At 44.1% G+C, this 16,404-nt stretch overlaps 1 protein-coding gene across 1 annotated transcript in view; it reads right to left on the reverse strand.

Moving 5' to 3' along the window:
* Window positions 1-13,635: 13,635 nt before the first annotated feature.
* INSRR (insulin receptor related receptor) overlaps window positions 13,636-16,404 on the reverse strand; it is a 673,583-nt gene continuing 670,814 nt past the window's right edge. Inside the window, exon 22 of the mRNA XM_078668487.1 lies at window positions 13,636-14,173. Within this exon, the coding sequence (XP_078524613.1) occupies window positions 13,834-14,173 (340 nt within the window). The 3' untranslated portion in view covers window positions 13,636-13,833. The remainder of the gene's footprint in view (window positions 14,174-16,404) is intronic.

Genomic DNA, 16,404 nt, shown 5'->3' on the forward strand with positions numbered 1-16,404 from the left:
ACCCTTCCACGCTTAGGGTGGACAAAATTATTTACAACAAGGGGTGGTGAGGGACAGAGTCTCTGAATTAAGCAGAATACTCTCACCCAGTCAAGAGATCAGGGCTAGATCCAACACCGTTTTTTAGCTCATTGCACCATCCCAGTTTCAGAACCTGGCTGTATGCAAATTAGTCTGTTCCTGTCCCAGTGCATGATGGGAACAGGGCAAACCAAACTACAAAAGCCAATTCTTACACTGGGAAGGAAACAAGCTTCCGGGGACCGGTTTCTGGCATTACAGCCGTCTTCGGCCCGGCTTGCTTGAATCCTGATGGTGCAATGAGCAAGGGACTCATGTCTGAGTATACCCTTCCACGCTTAGGGTGGACAAAATTATTTACAACAAGGGGTGGTGAGGGACAGAGTCTCTGAATTAAGCAGAATACTCTCACCCAGTCAAGAGATCAGGGCTAGATCCAACACCGTTTTTTAGCTCATTGCACCATCCCAGTTTCAGAACCTGGCTGTATGCAAATTAGTCTGTTCCTGTCCCAGTGCATGATGGGAACAGGGCAAACCAAACTACAAAAGCCAATTCTTACACTGGGAAGGAAACAAGCTTCCGGGGACCGGTTTCTGGCATTACAGCCGTCTTCGGCCCGGCTTGCTTGAATCCTGATGGTGCAATGAGCAAGGGACTCATGTCTGAGTATACCCTTCCACGCTTAGGGTGGACAAAATTATTTACAACAAGGGGTGGTGAGGGACAGAGTCTCTGAATTAAGCAGAATACTCTCACCCAGTCAAGAGATCAGGGCTAGATCCAACACCGTTTTTTAGCTCATTGCACCATCCCAGTTTCAGAACCTGGCTGTATGCAAATTAGTCTGTTCCTGTCCCAGTGCATGATGGGAACAGGGCAAACCAAACTACAAAAGCCAATTCTTACACTGGGAAGGAAACAAGCTTCCGGGGACCGGTTTCTGGCATTACAGCCGTCTTCGGCCCGGCTTGCTTGAATCCTGATGGTGCAATGAGCAAGGGACGGCAGAAACCGGTCCCCGGAAGCTTGTTTCCTTCCCAGTGTAAGAATTGGCTTTTGTAGTCTGGTCTGCCCTGTTCCCATGATGCACTGGGCCAGGGACAGACTAATTTGCATACAGCCAGGTTCTGAAACTGGGATGGTGCAATGAGCTAAAAAACGGTGTTGGATCTAGCCCTGATCTCTTGACTGGGTGAGAGTACTCTGCTTAATTCAGAGACTCTGTCCATCACCACCCCTTGTTGTAAATAATTTTGTCCACCCTAAGCGTGGAAGGGTATACTCAGATGTGAGTCCCTTGCTCATTGCACCATCAGGATTCAAGCAAGCCGGGCCGAAGACGCCTGAAATGGCAGAAACCGGTCCCCGGAAGCTTGTTTCCTTCCCAGTGTAAGAATTGGCTTTTGTAGTCTGGTCTGCCCTGTTCCCATGATGCACTGGGCCAGGGACAGACTAATTTGCATACAGCCAGGTTCTGAAACTGGGATGGTGCAATGAGCTAAAAAACGGTGTTGGATCTAGCCCTGATCTCTTGACTGGGTGAGAGTACTCTGCTTAATTCAGAGACTCTGTCCATCACCACCCCTTGTTGTAAATAATTTTGTCCACCCTAAGCGTGGAAGGGTATACTCAGATGTGAGTCCCTTGCTCATTGCACCATCAGGATTCAAGCAAGCCGGGCCGAAGACGCCTGAAATGGCAGAAACCGGTCCCCGGAAGCTTGTTTCCTTCCCAGTGTAAGAATTGGCTTTTGTAGTCTGGTCTGCCCTGTTCCCATGATGCACTGGGCCAGGGACAGACTAATTTGCATACAGCCAGGTTCTGAAACTGGGATGGTGCAATGAGCTAAAAAACGGTGTTGGATCTAGCCCTGATCTCTTGACTGGGTGAGAGTACTCTGCTTAATTCAGAGACTCTGTCCATCACCACCCCTTGTTGTAAATAATTTTGTCCACCCTAAGCGTGGAAGGGTATACTCAGATGTGAGTCCCTTGCTCATTGCACCATCAGGATTCAAGCAAGCCGGGCCGAAGACGCCTGAAATGGCAGAAACCGGTCCCCGGAAGCTTGTTTCCTTCCCAGTGTAAGAATTGGCTTTTGTAGTCTGGTCTGCCCTGTTCCCATGATGCACTGGGCCAGGGACAGACTAATTTGCATACAGCCAGGTTCTGAAACTGGGATGGTGCAATGAGCTAAAAAACGGTGTTGGATCTAGCCCTGATCTCTTGACTGGGTGAGAGTACTCTGCTTAATTCAGAGACTCTGTCCATCACCACCCCTTGTTGTAAATAATTTTGTCCACCCTAAGCGTGGAAGGGTATACTCAGATGTGAGTCCCTTGCTCATTGCACCATCAGGATTCAAGCAAGCCGGGCCGAAGACGCCTGAAATGGCAGAAACCGGTCCCCGGAAGCTTGTTTCCTTCCCAGTGTAAGAATTGGCTTTTGTAGTCTGGTCTGCCCTGTTCCCATGATGCACTGGGCCAGGGACAGACTAATTTGCATACAGCCAGGTTCTGAAACTGGGATGGTGCAATGAGCTAAAAAACGGTGTTGGATCTAGCCCTGATCTCTTGACTGGGTGAGAGTACTCTGCTTAATTCAGAGACTCTGTCCATCACCACCCCTTGTTGTAAATAATTATATAGCCCACAACGGTCAGCAGCTGCTCATGCCGATTGAGGCGGGCTGCACCGACCATCCTTCTTCCAGTGGCAGTTTCTCCTGCTCTTATTTGGCCTCCATCAGCTCCGTGTCCTAGATCATGCTGCTGTTGCACTTTTTTGCTATCTGAATGCGGTGATGTGCCTTGAGAGCTTAGCTGCTCTGTTCTGCACATGGCCCTGTGCAGGCACGTTTGTCTTCTGAGCTGAACACCGTCTTCGAGTGCCTGCTGCCTGAGTGAATGTATGAGAGCCTTCCCCGTCTGTTTTTGATGCTGCTGTCTGTTAAGAATAAGAAATGATGTGGATCCTGGTGGTTGTGTCTCAGTAGCCAAATTCCCTGCCCCCACCATATGACTTTCGCCTGGTGGTGTTTTGTCCAATCCTAAGGTGCTTAGCTCATATTTGTGCTCAATCTCCTTACCCTGCACAATCGATTATTTGTGTGACATGGGATGGCCTTGGTACTTGCCCTTGAGTCATTTGTCGTAGAGAATGATCGCTGCTAACCCAGGCTCCTACATCTCAGGGTGCCATCATTCACAAGCTAGGAAAATTGGTTGTGGAGGCTGGCCTGCCATTTATGTATACCCTCACTGAGCATTTTGAGCCGCTTGAAAATCCAGACAGTAAACTTTTCCTCCTGCGCCACGCCAGGTAGCTTCCTGAGGAATCAGTGGACATTTTCTATGCACGACTAAAAGAACTTGATAGCACTTGCACGTTGCCCGACACTGGTGATGAGATTTGCTCACAATTCAGACAGGGTCTTGCATCAGTCCAACTAAGGGAAAATAAAATATTCTACAGGTCCGGGGGATGGCCATGGCTGATATACTAACAATGGGGTGGTCAAAGGAACTCTCTTAAGTGCGTGCTGTGCACATGAAAGTGGCACTCCAATGAAAAGTAAAGACTGAACCTGTCAATACAGTGACAACTGTGTGAGCAGAGAAAAAGAAGACCCGCCCCAAGCCCACGATGGGTTCTAAGGTGTGTTCCATGTGTGGAGGACCTTTGTCTCATCAAGGGTCATGCCCTTCCCAGAGCAAGAGATGTACCGTCTGCAATAAATGAAATAATTTTGCCAAAATATGCTGCCCCTAAAAAGGCGTGAAACCCCAAATCAATCAATGCTATATAGACCTGAGGCACCGGGTGACGAAGAAGACATGGATGATGATGTAGAAGGGGCAGTGCATGTCATACATGCCATGCAGCCTGGAGAGTACCATTTACGGCACATTCCCAAGTGCACAGTCCTCCTATTGGGCCATCAAGTTCCGGCCCTGATTGACACAGGGGCGTCAATAAACATCCTTGCGTAGTCTCTACTGAAAAGTCTCCTGCTACAGCCTGTCCTGCACCCTACCACTTCCCAGGTGTTTGCCTATGGCTCTTTAAAGCCACTCCTACTGGGAGGGGTCTTCATCATGGAAATCTCTCATGAATTGTGTTCCACCTGTGCCAATTTATACGTCACTAAGGGTTTCCCTGGAATGCTACTGAACTGTCGCATGCCAGAGGGACTTCACCTCGTCACTTTTACTCTCTTTGTGCACATGGGGAGTGTAGAGGATCTTCTGACTGAAATTTTTGCAGATATTCCAAGGCATTGGTTGTTTAAAAAAAAACGTATCATACACCTCCATATAGAGGAGTCAATCCAGTCGGTTGCACTGAGACACCGCCGGGTGGCTTCCATCTGCGCCCTAAGGTAGATGGCGAACTTGAGAACACTGGATGAAGCAGACATCATTGAGAAAGTAGAGGTTCATATACCCTGGGTGTCCCCAATTGTAATTGCATGCAAGCATAAACAGCCCAGTGAAGTTAGAATTTGCCTTGACATGTGACTACTAAACATGGCCAGCCGGCGTGAACGCGACCTGATGCCTACTGTGGATGATATCATGGCAGAAGGGAGTGGTTCCAGATGATTCTCGAAGATGGATTTGCGAGCAGGGTACCATCAACTGTTGCTGACTCCGGAATACAGAGCCATCACCACATTCTCAACACCTTTTGGGTCTGAGGAGAAACAAGCGACCTTAGTTTTGGGGTGTTAAGTGCAGCTGAACATACCATCAGGAGGGTGCTGGCTGGCCTTAAAGGGGTCATCAAAGTCAGCAATGGCATTCTAGTGCATGCTCCGACTATCAAACTACATCTAGACCAGCTGAAGGCAAGGTGCAAGTGATTGCAAGAGAAAGGACTCACCCTGCACTGGGAAAAGTGTGCTTTTCTCCATTAAGAAATTGCTTTCTTCAGCTACAGTTTCTCTGAATAAAGAGGTCATGCCTGATCCCGGCAAAGTTCTGGACATTCAGTCAGCCCCCGCGCCAACCAGTGTTACCGTCGTAAGCAGTTTCTTGGGGATGTTCACATACTGTTGCCGATTCATTCAAAACTTGAGTACACTCACAGCTCCTCCTCAAGAACTGACTAAATCAAATGCAGTTTGGGGATGGAAGTCTGCCCAAGAGAAAGTGTTTCAAGCAACAAAACTAGCTTTGTCAGCAAAAATCACACTGGCATACTTTGACCCTCGCAGTGAAACAGAATTGTCCATGGATGCCAGCCCTATTGGTCTGGGGCCGTGCTTTCTCAAAAACAGGATGATGGTAAATGGGCTCCAGTGGTGTATGCTAGCTGCACTCTCAGACACAGAACAGCATTACTCTCATATTGAGAAGGAAGCTATTGCGGTCCAATGGAGGTGCCGTCAGTTTCACCTTTATCTCAATGGCCAACCTTTTATAGTTCACATGGACCACAAGCCACTGATACCGCTATTCAAGGCTTCTCATCAAAACTACCTCCCAGGATTGAAAAATGGATCCTACAATTACAAGAATATCGTTTCACAGTGGTGTACTGTTCAGAGTCTCAAAAACCAGCTGACTATCTCTCCAGGCATGCGAGACCAGCTACAGTAGGTGAAGAATCAGATGCTCAAGATGTGAAGGAGCACATGCGATTCATTGTGGAGCAATCAAAGCCTCTGCCTATCTCTCTGGATGACATTGTAGTCACTACCCAGTCGGATGACTGTCTTCGGTTAGCAATATCAGCAGTGGCTTCTGGAAACTGGCACTACCTAACTCACAATGCCGCCCATCAAAGAGAGGATGCCTGTTTGCTGTTTTCGTCACTACCTAAGGTCTGGCATGTACTGGCAGGCTCTCCTGAAGGGTGCCTGTTAAGTGGTCCTCGACTGGTAATTCCGATATCACTGCAAAAACAGGGGGTTAATCTAACCCACTCTGCACATCAAGAAGTGGTGAAGAAGAAGTCCAGGCTCTGATGCAAGGTTTGGTTCCCTGATTTAGATGACTGGGTGGAACACATTGTGAGACAACGTTCCATGTGCCAAGCCGCTGGCAAGGCTGATCCGCCAGCACCTCTCATCACTGAATCCATTCCTCCCATTCCTTGGCACAGAACAAATTGATTTTGAAAACCTGCTGGATGGCCAGCACATGTTGGAAATAATAGATGAGTTTTCAAAATACCCAGAAGTTGAGATTCTAGAGTCAATAACGGCCAGCCAGACCATACCCTGGGAAGAAAATGCCACCTTTTTCTAGTCAGGTGTTTGCTGAGTACCTTGCGTCATGAGGTGTTTGTCATAGGAAGATCAGTCCCAGCTGGCCACAAGCAAACGGTGAGGCCGAGCGCTTCATGTGAACTTCAAATAAAGTCTTGAGAATTACATTGGCTAATGGTTAGACCAAGGAGAGTTCACTTTATGCTTCCACTGGAGTGTCCCCGAGCACTCTGTGTACGAAGAAAATGTTGGGTGATACCATTCCTCAAGTTCTGAAAAATTCTGAGATCAGGGAGAAAGCTGCAGAGGCTCTGCAGCAATCCCATGCACGAAATGACAGCAGGTCAAAGAGATAACAGGCCAAATCGAGGCAGTTTCAAAATGGTGACTTAGTACTTGTCAGAAATCGACGTCAGGGAAGTACATTTCTTTCACCATTTGAGGTTGAAGCGTGGAAAGTGAGTGCTGTGAAGGGGACTATGATCACTGCTCAGAAGTGAGGGGATAAAAAAACAAAGAATGCTTCTTTCTTTAAGCTCTATCAACAGCCTGAGCCTGAATCCGCGAGCTCTAGAAATGAGTCTCCCACGACTGATTCTGCAGAGGATGATGACAACATGAGAAGCCGGCAAAATGGTATTTGTTCATCCCCTCTGTCACTGCTGAGGGGTTTTGTTGTTCAGAACAGTCCAATCACCCCGTCTGAGTCTTCAGAGAATCAAATGAGTGACACTAGTGGTGCAAGTTCAAGTGCAGGGGTTTCTCAACCTTTGAAAGAGTGGGAAAGAAGTGAACCTTGTCCCAGTCTGCAAGGTATGACCTACGTCTCCGACCAGCAAACTCCAAGAAGTTGATAGATTTTGTGTCAGTCTAAAAATGTTTACTAGGGTCAAGGGTTTGAATTTTTTTATTGTCATAGCGGCCATAGCATGGTTTTGAGCTTTGTATTTCCATATTTTGTTTTGTCTGGGTAAACAAGGAATGTTGTGTTTGTGACATTGGAATTTCCTACTTTCCAAAGTAACGAAGGGGGGGGGAAGTAGAGGAACCCGTCATGTCAGGACCCAAGTGGTATTGCCCATGGCGTGACAGGGATGTCATTAAAAGGACCTGAGGCCTGGACCTCGAGGTCAAAAAGCAAAACTAATACTGGGGTTGGCTTCTCATTTCTTCTGGCTGTGTGAGCGCTTATAGCTCCAGGCCGCACCACAGGACACAACAACCCCATGTTCTTCCCACCACCCCCCTCTCTCACGACTGAGAACTGAAATATATAGAGGTGTGTAGTTGTGTTTCAGTCTCAGATACGCCATCCCTAGGGGGCAGTAGATATTTAACGTGCATACAAGATGCATAAGAAAGCCAACAAAACCTCTTGGAGAAAGATTCCAAAACATGCATTCTCTGTAAATGGGGTCCTATAAGAGAGATGAATGATCTGCAAAGAAATGTTGTAAAGTCTGTCCAACCATTTCTGTGTGTGTGCTTCATTTGCCACTTGGGGTTTTGTAATAAGACCATTTAAAAAAAAAAAGCACAAATAATTAACCTAGCCTCCATTAAGTGGCAGAGTGATTCGAAATCATCAGTGCATTATGGGAGTCACATATTTAAATGATGAGCAATTCAGTTCAGGTATGTTCCGTTTGTCCTGCCAAAGCGTGCTACTATGTTAGTGATTGATTCTCTCTCAGTAGTGACTAAACTTCAGATTTTACTCGTCCTGATAATAAAGTCGAACAAGTGCATTTGAGTTATAAGTTTCTCAGCGGGTAGTGTCTTGTAAACCAATTGCCTGTTTTTCGTGTTCTCTCTTTGATCTTCATTCTACTCTATGCTCTCTCTCTCTCATTCTAGAATTATCATGTTAGCTTTGTGTCTCCAGGTTCTGCTTGGACAGTTGGTTGACTGGTCAGCAGGTGCTGGGTCCTTTACTGCTGTGCTCTTAAATAAATCTCCTTATTTACTGCCACTGACTGGAGGAGTTTATCTACAACATTTTGGCGACGATTTATTGCTTGACTTTTTCATTAAAATGTTCTGCTTCATTTTCTTTGGTCATGGCTCAAAATATTAATATAAAGCTGCCTCCACCGTTTCGGAGTGAACCGGGCAATCCTCCTGTGCAATGGGAGGACTGGTTCATCATATTTGATAACTATTTAGAGGCGATTGATGGTCAAGAGTTTTCTTCAAAGAGGAAAAAGGCCATCTTGTTAAGTACTCTGGGCAAGGAGGGACACAGAATTTTTAGGTTCTTGCCAATTGTTTTACAGGCAAATGGACAAGCAATACCTGATCAGTATAAAGAAGCTATCTCTAGGTTGGAGGTTACGTTTGCTAAGGAAGAGAATCTTGTGATGCACCGTTATAAGTTTTATACGCAAACGCAAAGATCTGAAGAAACAATTGATGACTTTGTTACTCGTTTGAGGGAGTTGTCCATAAAGTGTAAGTTTGGGACAATGGCGGAGGAACTCATACAAGCTCAGCTTATAGTACAGTGTAACAGCCGCAAGATTCAAGAGAGACTTTGGGCGGCTAAAAATCCTACACTTAAAGTTGCAATTGAACTTGCACAAGTCATTGAAGAGTCTGAAAAGTGCATCAGAGTTATTGAAAATTAAAAAAAAAAGCAATTTGAACAAGAAGTGTCTGAAGTTTCGGATAAAAGTGGGGAATTTTATTCTCAATCTGCTGGAGATGATTCTGTCGCAATCATCAAAAATAAGTTCAAGAGCAACCCTAAGAAGAGTTTTTCTTCAAGCAGAGTTTCCAACAGATGTGGGAGCAACTCTCATACTTCAGAGGTGAGGTTTTGCTTCGCAGCAAATAAAGAATGTTTGAAATGCGGCAGGATTGGACATTTTTCAAAGATGTGTAAAGCAAAGGGCAAGCAAAAGGTTGCTGTTGTGGAAGACTACTCTTGTGACAGTTTATCTGTTGGAGACAGATTGTTAGTAGTTAGTGATACTGATGTTGGAAGTGTTGATGATCGAAGACAAAACAGACCTAAGGCTATGTTTGTTATAGATGGGCGGGAAGTTTCACTTATGGTGGACACTGGATCCCGTTACACCATCATCCCTCAATCAACATTTAGAATGTTGTGGAGGGACAAGCCTTTGCTCAAGAGTGATATTTCTCCAAAGGGATTTCAAGGAGAAACTATAGACATTGTTGGATATTTTGAGTCCAGCATTGTCTTTAAGAAGAGGTCCACAGTTGGGAAAATCTATGTGTCTATTGATGGTCCACCCATTTTGGGGTGGGTTCACCAATATGACTTGTATATTATTTTAAACCCCAGGGCCCCTGATCAAGTTATGGTTTTGGAGGATGATTCTGTTGACTTGATTTTGAGTGAGTTTGATTTTGTTTTCAGGGATGAGTTGGGGGAGCTAAATGGGTACTCTCACATGATAAAGATGAAAGATGGGTGTTTACCGATTCAACACAAGCTGAGGAGGATTCCTCTTGCCATCAGGAGTGATGTGAAAGGGTTGTTGGAGGAAATGTTGCAGAGTGGGGTCATCAAACCGGTAGAAGGATCACCGTGGGTTTCTCCGGTGGACATTTTGAAAAAATTCGATGGCAAGTTGCGCTTCTGTGTTGATCTCAGGTCGGTTAACAAATGTGTGATTGCTGATACGTTTCCCCTTCCCAATATTGGTGAGTTAGTGTCTACACTTGAGGGTGCGAAATACTTTTCCAAACTTGACCTCAAGAGCGCGTACCATCAGGTTAGATTGCATGACAGTTGCAAACATATCACTTCCTTTATCACTACTGAGGGTATCTTTCAGTTTACACGTTTACCTTTCGGATTGATTTCGGCGGCTAGCGTGTTTCAACGCATGGTTCATGAGTTATTCAAGGGGTTGAAAAAAGTTGTATACTTTCAAGATGACATTCTTGTGTTTGGTAACTCAGAGTGTGAACACAATAAGGTTCTTAGACAAGTGTTACACAGAATTGGTGATGCAGGCCTCACTTTACACAAGGAAAAATGTGCTTTCCTGGTTCAACAGATTGAATATTTAGGACATGAGATTTCAGTCTCTGGGATTAAGCCAAAGAAGGGTTTGTTGTTGGCTATAAGGTCGGCTCCTCGCCCTATTGATAAGGATCAGCTGAGGTCCTTTATGGGGCTTATAGAGTACTACTCTAAATTTGTCAGGAATTTTTCAGAAAAGACCATTAATTTAAGAGTCTTACTTAAGAAGGGGTGCGAGTTAGTTTGGGGGTCAGAGCAGGAATCAGCCTTTAATTTGGTGAAGGATGAAATTTGTAAAGCTGGTGTTTTGGCACCTTTCGACACCAGACTACTTTCCATTCTCATGGTTGACGCGAGTGCGTCTGGCTTGGGTGCTGTTCTCATTCAGAGGCATGGTCAAATTGAACGTCCCATTGCGTTTGCTTCTAAAACTTTGACTGACTCTGAGAAGAATTACAATGCCATTGAAAAAGAGGCTTTGGCAGCTGTGTGGGGTGCGCACTTAACTTTGGGGGGTCAATTTTGTTATTAAGACAGACCATAAACCTTTGGTCAAGATTTTGGCTCCTGGGGGTGCAATTAGAGGTTCTCCTAGACTGGCGAGATTGGCGGCTAAATTGCAGGATTTTCATTTTGAAGTTGAGCATATTCAGGGTTGGAGGGATCTTCAAGCGGATTGTTTTTCAAGATTGCCTATAAAGTCAGCTGAGGGAGATGTGCATGTGGATTTGTTGGATGAAAGTGTTGCCTGGGTACAAGATGTCATTTCTTTTGGTGAGGGTTCCTTCTCGCACCAGGAATGGATTGATGCTATGAGAAGTGATGAGGTTCTGAAAGAAGTCATTAAAATGGTTAGAGATGGTTCAAGGAGAGAGAGTTGTTTGCAGGTCTCTGTTCGTCCTTATGTTAAGATTTTGGATGAATTGTCTACCTGTGGGGAGGATATTCATTTGCGAAATGACAAGTTTGTTCCGCCTTGTGGTCTCAGGTGTAAACTTTTTAATATTTCTCATGAGGGGCATCTAAGTCAGACCTTGACTCAGCAAAGGCTCAAATCAAATTTTTGGTGGCCTGGTATGGATGCTCAGGTTGCATTGTCGGTTGAACAGTGTGGTATGTGCAAGGAAGGTGAGAAACGGTTGAAGGTAGCTGTTGGCACTAGCATGGGTGAAATTTTCTGCTCTGGTGTGCCGTGGCATACCATATGCGTGGACTTTATTGGACCCATGTCTGAGCTTAGTGTGCATCAACGTTTTGCCATTGTGTGCGTTGATGTTTTCTCAAAATGGATCGTTGTTGAATTTGTGAAGGATATCACTACAGAGACTACCATAAACTTTTTGAGATCTTTATTTCAATGTGAGGGTTTTCCCAGTGTTATCATCACAGACAATGGGACACAGTTGGTGTCGCAGAGCATGCGTTCTTTTCTCTCTCACTGTGGTGTATCCCATCATCGAACCTCACTCTATAATCCACAGGGGAATGGTATCTGCGAGAGGGCCAATAGGTTGGTGAAGGGAACGATTCAATTGGCTTGTCTAAAGGTAGTAATGTGTCTGAACTTGTTCAGGAAATGTTGTGTGCTCATCGAACTACTGTTCATGGTGGTTGCACTAAATCTCCCTTTGAAATCATGCGGGGAAGGGTTCCGGGGTCCAAGCTTGTTCCTTCTTGGGTGAGAAAACTGTTGGGTAGAGGTGATGTTGTGGATACTGACTCAACTTTACCTTTTGACACTAAGGGAAGAAAAAATTTGAAAGGTGACCTGGTTAAGGTTAAACCCGGTAGGTTTACTAAGGGATTGACAAAGTTTAGGGGACTTTTTATTGTTAGAAAGGTTTTCCCTAATTATGTTCTTCTTGACAATGGTGAGAAGTGGAATTTGAGGAGGGTTGCCCTTTATCAGAAAAGTGTGCAAGTACCTTCTAAATCTGTGTCTGATAACTTAGATGATGCTTCTCATAATGGTTCTGTTGGTCTTTCAAATGAAGGGAGGGGTAGTGGTTACATGCTTTTGTCTCAAGAGTGTGTTCCTTTTTCTCCTCCTTCTGACAGGTCTTGTGATGGTGGTGGTGATGTCTCGGATTCTGGTTTTCCTAGTTTTCGAAGCACCATCACTGATTACTCTCCTTCTCTACCCCCTTATCTTTCCAGTTCTAGAGTTTCAAGGTATCGTAAACCACCTGCTTATCTCAATGATTATTTTTGCAATTGATGTGTTGTTCTTTTGTTTATAAAGATGGAAGATGTGTTGTAAACCAATTGCCTGTTTTTTCTGTTCTCTCTATGATCTTTATTCTACTCTATGCTCTCTCTCTCATTCTAGAATTAGCATGTTAGCTTTGTGTCTCCAGGTTCTGCTTGGACAGTTGGTTGACTGGTCAGCAGGCCCTGGGTCCTTTACTGCTGTGCTCTTAAATAAATCTCCTTATTTACTGCCACTGACTGGAGGAGTCAACATAGTGCTTGATTCATTTCAATATCAATAGGATGAATACATTGTTTACTTACAAACAACAAAGGTAAAGATTAAAGCTTAATTTTTCACACAAAAATATCAGTGTTTGCACTCAGGAAAGTTTTGTGTCCTTTATTGGGCATACTCTGAGTATGCATTTTTATTTCGAGAGCTCAAGCTTCTTACACAGTGTAATTAAAGCACACAAGGATAGTGCAGCATGTAAGTGGAACACCAAAGATCTGAGTGGATTCCACCAAAGCCTACATTGGGAAATTAAGCATCTGGGAAATATGTAAGCTTTAACTTAGGCGAGGAGCCAAGACAGCCTTTCAGAGAGAGTGAAACTTGACAAGGCAGAGACTTCTGGCAAAAAGTAATCTACCTCACCTCTACAGGAATGCAAACCTGCAAGAAGAAACACCCTGAATCAAAGCATTGCCTTACATTAGATAGGAACAAAGAATGTCTACCAATTCTACAGTCTTGATCACTTTTAATATACAGTTGTTTTATTTCTGCAGCGTCATCTGCTTTCACACCATTTGGTTTGTTGGTAAACTTTTCATGACATGCCTTTCCTCAAAAAATTTGAGGCTACAACTGCAATTCTGTTGAATACAGCAGAATGAAGACGACTCTGCAGAAACCTGTGTGAAGCCACCAAAGCACTGCCTCTGCTTTTTACTAAAAACTTGAAAAAGCACGTCTCTTCTTTCGACAAAATGGGCTATCCATATGCCCTTTGTGTACAGACAACATATTCAAACCACATAAAAAAAGAATTGGCTCCTACAACCTTGATTTGAGAAAAAGAGTCCATGGCTTCAATGCAATTCCATACACACTCAATATGGCGACTGTGGGCTATCAAATGTTTTTCCATTCATGAAGTTTCCTGGACGAACAGAGAGCTGCTGCTCATCCAGTTTTCCACAGTTAATGGGGATTGTATAATCCAGAGGAAGAAAGTCACTGTACGAATATCTGCAAACACTCTGCATTCATAGAAATGTTCCACTGTTCGCTGGCCCACTTCAGGCAAATACGGGCCAAGGGGCTTCTCAAAACTCAGATTTCCTTACTTTAAAACATTTTTTAAAAATCATAAAAGGATTCCAAAAGTGGCCAATGAGACTTCAGAGATTGACGTTCCCGTTCATGTGAGAGCAGTTCCTGGGCTTACTGGGTTCTGTTTGTTTTTCTGATATGCCAGGCGGGCCTCCATTTTCCACCACAGGAGTGACATGGAAGCGGGAAAAGTTAGCAGATAAAGGCTCTGACAAGAGGGTGCGCTCTAGTTGGTCGGTCTCAGTATCAGACAGCTCTGTGGAATCTCGACATTTTTGGTTTCTACTGTACAGGAAGGAGAGCCGGCGAAAACTGTAGTGCATTTCTTCCTTGATGCTCTCCAGGACCTGGATGAAAGATGGCCGTTGTTTTGGGTTCTGCTGCCAGCACCATCGCATCAGCTCATGCCTACAAGAAGGAAGGAGAATGTTTTAGAGAGCGATTTGCTTCATCATTAAAACAATCAATTTCTGTAGAAACTGCATTAGTATAAGTCATGATTGGTAAAAGTCTAACAAAACTTAAAGCTACTTCTGCTAGTCATCTACAACACAACATCTGATGAACATCATTAACAAAATAACCTGGATTAAGGAAGAGCTGTATGTTTAAACAGTTCAAACACAGTTCACTAGCTGCCAGAGTTTCTATATGCATATTTTACCAATTATATGAATTAATAATTAGTTCATCATTGTATCAGCTTGGATGCAACTCTGGTTTCCCATTTAGATTTTATTTTCCTTCCTAGGTCTCACATAGTCTTGTGTAGCCCGCACACTCCCAGGAAAGGAGGCTTCAGAATCCAGAGGATTTAGTGCATGTCTATGGATACTCTTGCAGGCCTCTGTATTTAGAGCAAAGTGGGTTTGAAATGTAGCAAAATGAATATCAAGTAGTCACGATATCATGACCAGAATATAGAGGACCAAAATATCATCAGGTAAGTATGTATAGAATTTTTATACCTAGCTCCACACCTACATATCTTGAAGATATAAATATTTTTATGATGCACATATTTTGGTCATGATATTGTGACCACTCGATATTCATTCCCTAACATACCAGATTACAGTCTTCAGTAAACTTGGACTGCCGATACCCTCATTTACAGGGATTACGGTGTTTTTTTGTACGTACTAGTGATATATGGAGTTTGAAACCGGTGAATTACATTGGAGTGATTCAGTATATAAAGTGGCCTTGTATTAATCTGCAACGAATACTATCGACCTTGGTGATCCGAGCCTTACTTTCCTTTGTACCGAAGGGGGCTACAAATATTCAGCGCATGCGACATTTCCATCAGCAAATTGGCCACGATATATATTTCTTTGTCACTATTTATCTACTCAAGTGCATTTTTTATCCTTTTTCTCATCCTTGGGAACCTCAATTGGTTTACTCATCATACTTTCTACCCTGACGAAGTTCCTCAGGTAGGAACGAAATGCGTTGGCTGTTTTTGCATTACTTACAAAGAAGAAAAATAAAAAAAATTCAAAATAACCTTATGCCTTGATCTGTGACTACATACCTGGTGCTGCCTCCACGCTGTTTGAAGTCTATTAGAATACTTGGACACTCTGGATTTTGAATTTCTAGATCTTCACTGACATAATTATATCTGAAGTCTAAGAAAGCTTTGCATGCCTAAAGGCATAGAGGGTTTACTGGGCCCCGAACTGTAGATGCGTTAGCAGTTCTGGGGTCTCCGAAGGCTTTATTCTCTTTACCCTATACGAGGGTATTTGTTCCAGGGCCTCCATAGGCTTTTAGGAGGTTTTAGCGTATGTAAGCCTACAGACATGTCAGAAGCCAAAGCGTGTCAGGGGTAAAACATCTTTACTGAACTTTCTCATTACTTTATATTTTAGGGTCCCCAATTTATTCATTAAGATTGTCACTTCAGATACAATTACATCTTCTGCTAACAGGTTCCCATTATTTAAGGCTGAAAGGTCTCTAATAAACATAGTAATCTATAAATATGTGCATATACCTCAAAAGGCTTACATGCACCTGGTTTTTGGCTTCTGTGCCACAAGACAATTTAGCATGTTGAGGTCTGCTCAGACTTCGACTTGCTTATCCCTCCTGATGATATTGTATATGTAGGCAACCAAATGCTTCAGTGTGCATGTGTCTCTATTGACCTTACTGCATGGGAGCCTTCAGAGGCATTGGTGCACTTCTCCCAGCAGTGTTTAATATGCCTGCACCTCCAGACCCTTTAGTGGTGCTCCAACTCCTCAACATCTCCAGACAGGTATGTATAGACCTGTAACTGGCAGATCTGGGCACATGAGGTGCCTCGAACTCCAGAAGCTTTACAACACCGGGGCATTAGGAGTCTGCAGAATGCCTAGAATCATTGAGGGTTTAGAACACCAGGGTCTTTGGAGTCTGCAGAATGCCTAGGTATCCAGAGGCAGCTTTAGGAGGCCTGGCCTTTAGATTCTTAACAATACCTGGGCCTCCAGATGCCTCTGTAAAATTCCCAAGTCTCCAGAGGCTGCTTAAGAACACTTGACCCCCAGACGCTTCCAATTCCAACTACTTTAAACATAAAAATGCAGTGAAGGAGGGAGCAAGACCTGTGAATTATAAGCTTAGGTATGTTCCCTCAAATTTAG

Source organism: Lissotriton helveticus, chromosome 12, assembly GCF_964261635.1.
Source record: "Lissotriton helveticus chromosome 12, aLisHel1.1, whole genome shotgun sequence".
Classification (NCBI taxonomy): Eukaryota; Metazoa; Chordata; class Amphibia; order Caudata; family Salamandridae; genus Lissotriton; species Lissotriton helveticus.